Raw genomic sequence first — 7059 nt, 5'->3', positions numbered from 1 at the left:
TATATATAACTAGACGAACCTTATGGTTGTACGGCAGTGAAGCATCAGTGCCAACACTGATGTTGCTGTCTTTGATGATGATGATGATGGAAGCCTGTGAGTGACCTCATAAATCTTTGAAATAATCACAGCCTCTAACCATCGTTGCTAGGTGTTATTGGAAAGGATCAGTATCCTGACTTTATTATTCCTTAGGTGAGCGGAACGGAATCAGTGTTGTATGGGGCCTGTGTTCAAGCCTACTTTTCTGTTCTCATTGGTTTTCGCTAGCATAAAAAACTGGAGGCCTACTCTAAAGTTTGGTTGATAATTATGTATACTCACCTACCTAATACTGATAAAGTCACAAACAGTTTATTAGATACAGCACTGGTCCCCTAACCAATGTCTGAGAAGAGAGTTACTTCCAAGAAGAGATCGGTTTGGTTGGAAAATTTGATGCATGTGACATAACTTATTAAAAGTACGGCTTTGACTGTTCGAGGAAGGTGATAGTGCCGCATTTTCATTCGACACCGTAGATCTGAGTTCCACTGATGCCAATACTACGAATAATAATGCCATTCTAAGAATGCACTTTAGAGTGACTTTAGTAGCTCATATAGCGACAACAATCATCCACTCCATAGAGCTGATCGTAGGACGCTTGTACACGCGAAAAAGTGCATCAAAACTTTTCAGAAGTTCTTGATAAACAAATAAAAACTACCGATTGTTTATCAAGAACTTCTGAAACGATGACTTCGCAATCGGTTCCAAACCTTTTCCAATTGATTGCATCAAAACTTGTTCAGGGCTATTTTGTTTAAGGAGAAACTGCACTTTACGTGCGCATTTAGTGGTTGGAAATCTGAGCGGAACCGTCCCAGACGTAGCCTCGTGTCTCAGCAGCCCTTAGGCGCCGTCGCAATCGATACTGTACGGCTTTCCTTATGGTCAAGTATTGCAGATACAATCATTACAGAAGATATCATTACGCAGTTTCTATCTAGCTCTGGAGAAAGTGGATTTTCAAATGTGAACAGGCTTTGGTGTTTTGAAATACCCTTGGAAGAGCGACGGTGCTCGAGTTGCGTAGGAATGGTAGAGTAAATTATCCATTTTGCGGGGATGAAAATAGAAAAAAAAACACTGTTCTGGAACTCAGAATCAGCCAAACCACCCTGTATGCTGAAAGGTTTCTGAATTTTCCTTTGTCTCATAAGTATTTTGTTTTGCTTACATCCTGCGTCAAACTGAGGACAACCAAAATAACAGCACAGAACCCTGATATTCCTCGACTATCTTTGTAGTGCTAAATGAGTTAAACGCGAGACTGAAAGTAAGCAGTAACCAATTTATTTGCCACATTGCTTTCTAAAGTTTAGCGGGATACTGTTCCAAGTTTTCGTCGATCTCAAACCAAACGAGCCGACGCTTGAATTCCCATTCGGCATACCGAATGAACATGAGGAGGACTGTGGTGTGATTACCTGTGCATAGGGCAAACAAGTTTCGCCCTGGTGGTGCCTCTGTATGTAGCGAACAGTTTCAAATAAGTTCCAAGGGAAAACTATTATCCTCTGAAGGTCATTGAGCAGATTGCAGCAAGGCAAGTACTAGGGACCTTTCCGGGAGCCTACCGTGGAAGGATCTCTGAACGAATCTCTGCAGTCTTGTCTTAGCTTGTTATCCTGGTCTGTTCTAAATGAATAGTAACATGGAAGGACAGCTAGAACGTCGGAAATGCTCCGCACTTCCGGATGAACAAGCAGTTCCTTAGCGAGGACTGTGATACAAAGTATATGGGGGAAACCAGTAGGTAATTGAAGCGAACACAAATGATATGCACAGCTGCCATCAAGAAATGTAATGCTTCTGGAAGAGTTGATTGCAAGGTGGCAGAGTTTACCAGACAACACTGAAAAAATGCCGTGTAAATTTCACACAGAAAATTACGTGAACGACTGTTTGTGCTTACCACTGTTCGGTTAGTTGCCGTCGCTGTCTTGGTCTCTTGGCCTCAACGGTGAGTGGTGGGCTATAGCAAACAACTCAACAAAAACAGAACACTACCGATCATGTACAAACCTCCTTATCTAAGCTGCCGCTCGTCTCTGGTAACCAACTGGCGGTATAGCCTTACACAATGATGGCGCTGCATGCCCCCACCGGGAAACCACAGTGGTCTTCTTGACCGATCCGAGAAGCCTGTCGTCACATGCACCAGGATGCTCCACTGAACCCATAGTCATTCTCACGCGGAGCATTTCCATACATCGGGACGTGTGGTGGCATCCATCTGCTGTGGGGTTCGGATTTATTCACATCAGACAGGCACATTCTGATGACATCTCCCTCAGCAGGTCGGCTGTGCCAAACAGACAATGATTAGGAATGTCGATCTCACGAGTGCTGGATTCGGTCGATTAATAACGTTGTTTGGTTAGGGTTAGTTGTTTTATGACGGATACCAACCATTGTGGTCGAAACGTTGTGAATAAAAGTTCCGCTCACAACCATTCACTTAACAGTGTCACACGATACGTACTTCATATCGAAGGGTGATAGTGACCGTTTTGAGATCCAGTGATCTACGGGTACGCTGTTGGTAAGTTTCCGGCGTCATGTTTGGTCGGTCCGTGTCCTGCGAAGAGACCGCTTCTAAAGCATTTTTGAGTGAGCTTTGGCACATCTCTTTAACTTGCAACTTTTCTACTAGTAGATAGAGAGCTCGTTTCTTAGGTTAACTGGGGGGATTAAATGCCAATATGTACCTCTGAATCAGAGTGATTGGCAGAGACGGGTGGAACCACATCTTCGCTGTCTGATGGCTATGTGAGTAGTTTAATTCTAAGGCCTCCCGACAGTAGAGTGACTCCAGGTAGCACGGCTGTTCCCACTACGTCCAAACAACTGGATCTCAGTGGGAAGTTGTAAAACTGCGCACCGTTATCATTACGTTTTGCCTCCAGGCTATGCATCCATCGAAACATACCTCCAATGAACTGAAAGGCCCCGATTTGCATTGAAATATCCTACTATGACAGCTATATCTGAGCTCTTCCTGATTGAAAAGGGGTGACTGATTTTGATACCCGATTAGTGGGAGCTACAGTTTGTGCCTAAACAGACATGCCGATTTAAGGGGTCTGCAGTGGCATGTTTTTACTGATTCGCCTGGCTGTATAAAGCAATTTGGTTGACCCGATTGAGTCACCACGTGCCGGCTGACGCGATCACAACTTGCTTTCAACTGCCGGCTGACGCGATCACAACTTGCTTTCATCTGCGTGTTCGTTGATGGGATGAGGTAACCAACGAAAGCACGATTACGGCCTTAACCGGATCCATCGGCCTATGGCAGTATCTAAAACAGCGTCCAAACACCGATAATTTGGCGCTGTCGCCTCTCAGCCAGGAGTGCACAGCTTCCTGTTTTTAAGCTACTTGCGAGTAGTATGTCGTAATGTGTAATTTACTACGAGGCGAGCCTATAAAATCCTCCCGAAGACCTCTGGCATATACTCTGACGTACGAAAACGACAGGGCGAAGGCGTGAAGATTGCATTTCTACCACAGCCCAACAGTACATGGATATCAGACACCCACTCTGGGAGGAGCTACGAGAAAACTTGCCCCCGGGGAGGCTCGAACTCCCGACCTCCGCATTATAAGTACGGCGCTCTAACCAACTAAGCTACGGGGGCGCGTTCCACCGGAGCATGTGGCAGTATTCAATTGTTTGACGTTTATCGTGTGCATCAGTATCCGTAAACAGTAGCTCTGCTGTTTTCTGTACCGGTCATGCGATGGGTTGTGATTTCGTTCGGTTTGCTAATGTTAGTGTGTTGATCGCCCCCCCCTAGCAGTCGCACATGGTTGCATACAGTTGCCATATGTTGGGTTTTCAGACTCCTACCCGACGAACCCTGAGGTACATTGTTTGAGGAACGAGGAAGTTCGGTTCGAAGTGTCTGTTGCTGTTGTCAATAGTCGCAGTTGGTGAAACCTAGGATGGATATTTAGATTTCGTCATTGCTACTATTTTCGTGCCCAATACACATTTGCTGTTTGACATTACACTACAGATCTTCGATCTCCCCAATGTACATCGACTACACCTATGCAACCTCAAGATCCAAGATGCCTGGGGTAGATGGAAGAAAGTCTGTTTTCCTCAAGTTCTGTGACCTGGATGCTACACAATGTAAGTTCGTTGGTGAGATGTCTTCCTACCATCACGTTCAGTGGTTTCTGAGAAGGGATTTTTAAACAAACTTTTCTGGTTGAATTTTCACTTTCCACTTCCGCAATTGAGCTTTGTGTTCTTTCTCACTCCTTCATCAGGTATGTTGACTATAGTGTTGTCAGATGGTAGCGTGGTCGGTGCCTTGTACGATCTTCATTTCTCCTCAGATGGTTCTTTCTGGATGCAACTGGTGAGCTAATTTCACGTTATTCCGTTTTCTGACGTTTTTGAACCGCACATTCATCAGCTTTTGAAAACCAAATCAATCGCCTCCCAACATTGCAGGATGATGGATGGCTTGCTAATTTTTGGAACCGTAGAATTGCTCCACCACTTGTTCGAATCGTTAGAATTCGACGTTTTTCTTTCTCAACGAACATTTTCTTTGAAGTACATTATTCACATTTCTCGAACCTTACGTCACCGATACCAGCACTAAAAAAAGCAGAATATAATATCAACAGGTCTTCTGGGCCGCGTTATCTCAGTAACAAGTCTCGATTCTGTGGGGACAAAGATATCCAGCTAGTTATTCATACAAACCCTACATCTCGCACGGATTAAATTGCTGACTGACTCACATCAATCACTTCATCGGGTTAGACTGAAGAACGTGATTTCCTTAGAATGTAGAAGAGTAGAACTGATTTTCGTTCTCACCCCCACTTTAGCTCCTTGGTGTCCGAAGTCCTATTCGGCACACCCACTATCATAGCAGACAATGGTCACCAAAATGTTTTTTACTTGAGTCTCAGATGTGCTAAGCCTGCATTCAGAACCACTGCAACCACAATGATATCTGAGATTTTAGCTCGCCACAACAGGGAATTCGTAGTGTCATAAAAATTGTCTTTGATGGTGTCAGATTGGCAGTCATTTGGGTTGTAGGCAGACGTGACAAACAGCGACCAACTTTCCCTTTGTGAGAATCCTTCACAGATGTTGCCAGACGAATCTCACAGAGGCAGCTGTCAACGAGTATTCACTCAAGCAAGGATCTTTCCGCCTGGTGACTTAGGACAATACCAACCGCTGCATCTCCTGCCGAGGGAGCCTCTGGATCACCAGAGTTGAGTAGCCGGAATTGATTAGAGAGTGGTGGGGAGGTTAGTCCGACCACCGTGCTTGCATCTTGAATTCTTAGTTGTGATACACAACACACATCAATGCCAAGCGAGTTCAGTGTGTGAGCAAGAGCAGCTTTTGACCTGCTTGCTTCAGAGTGCAGACATCGAGGGCGGCCTGATTAACTGGGATTCGAGGCTTGAAGATTGATTTCTTGATGCCTAGGGATGTCGGCGCCTGATAACGCACAGATGTTGCTTGCAAAGCTGATGCAGGACGAACAGAGTCATCAGTCGTAAGTGCTGGGCCTGTAACGACAGAGTTATTATCAGGACGAACAGAGTCATCAGTCGTAAGTGGTGGGCCTGTGACGACAGAGTTATTACTGGGGTTGCTGTATTCAGCAAGTAAGGCGGACCCGGCTGATAGCACCACGCGTTGGCAACGTGCCATGAGTTTTTCTGTGTGTGCGGTTCATGATTGTACGTGGCTGGGATACCTCCAGGAGGCCAACACCTAGATAGGAGGACGATTAGGATCCTCATTCAAGGTCTTGAAACCACAGGCTTGAAACCCTGCGGTTTTCCGCTGGAAATGCAAGTACATTACCATTTTTACGGAATATGTCGCCACACATGTTCGAACCCCGGACCTGGAGAACCAGAAGACTGTGTTTGTCAGACCTCTAACCATTGACCAACCTGCTATGAGAGACTCTGTGAGTGTCGCGGGGACACCCCCCTAGTATGGCCCAATGGGTGGCCGAGGTGCACAAACCGCCACACCACGGTAAATTCCAATCTCTTTGTGACTATCCTACGGCCTCGGGAGTTTGTAGCTGCATACATCCTCACAAGCGCCACCGAGCTCAGGGTCCGGATGACCCACCCGCATTTTTCAAAGGTGGAAATGAGGTCCTCAGTCAGGGGTTATTTGGTTTGCTTGCCTGCACTTGGGAAAGTAGACCGTCTCAGATAACTAGGGAGTGTCGGTGATAGTGCTAATTTTCAGCTCATGTTGAGCGTGGTAACAATAGGGGGGAGCTTCAGTGTCGGTGATAGTGCTAATTTTCAGCTCGTGTTGAGCGTGGTAACAATAGGGGGTGAGCTTCACCCCGGTTGTAACGGGACTGCTGGCGTCACTTGTGTTTCGTTACCTTATAGTGGCTCGTCAAACAATGACTCGAGAGGAGCAAGAGGGGTTCCGGTCTGGCTGGGGTTGCCTTGACTAAATCTTCACACTCCGTCAGGCGCTAGAACAACACCATACATATAACCCACTATTTCAGTATTCCTGGATTTCCAAGACGCATTCGAATCGGTTGACCGGTCTGCTCTCCTTGACACGTGTGTCCATCAAGTAATGTTCCGGATGTTTGTGAACAAAATACGTTCTTCGTATTCTCAGACTTCTGGACGTGTGAAAGTATACGGACAGCACTCCAAAAGCCTCCGTACACAAAGTGGTGTACGTCAGGAGTGCCGACTCTCTTCATCCTTATTTAATTTCGTGATCGGTGAGATAATGAGACGAGTGCTTGAAGGTTTTCAATACTTCGGCGTGACGTAGATCTTTTCGATCTGGAATATGCAGACGACATTGTCCTCGTGTTCGCAGAGGAGGAGAAGGCGCAGGTGTTTTTGACTGTACTAAACAAATCCATCTCGTGCTACGATATGCACCCCGCACCCATATGGTGTAAGATCGCGCTCCTGGACACGCAGTCACTAAACACGCCACTTGCACTTCAGGGCGAGGCACTC

The 7059-nt window shown here is 46.0% G+C and overlaps 1 protein-coding gene across 1 annotated transcript in view; it reads left to right on the top strand.

Annotated features, from left to right (window-relative positions):
- Positions 1-7059, top strand: part of T265_14474 (hypothetical protein) — a gene marked incomplete at both ends in the record, with an annotated part of 56883 nt that overhangs the window by 15025 nt on the left and 34799 nt on the right. The window contains 2 exons of the mRNA XM_009173804.1: positions 4071-4189; positions 4231-4421. Coding sequence (XP_009172068.1) covers positions 4071-4189; positions 4231-4421 — 310 coding nt within the window. The remainder of the gene's footprint in view (positions 1-4070; positions 4190-4230; positions 4422-7059) is intronic.

The sequence above is a fragment of the Opisthorchis viverrini genome (assembly GCF_000715545.1).
Source record: "Opisthorchis viverrini unplaced genomic scaffold opera_v5_199, whole genome shotgun sequence".
Lineage (NCBI taxonomy): Eukaryota > Metazoa > Platyhelminthes > Trematoda > Opisthorchiida > Opisthorchiidae > Opisthorchis > Opisthorchis viverrini.
This window is presented reverse-complemented; position numbering and strand designations above follow the sequence as displayed.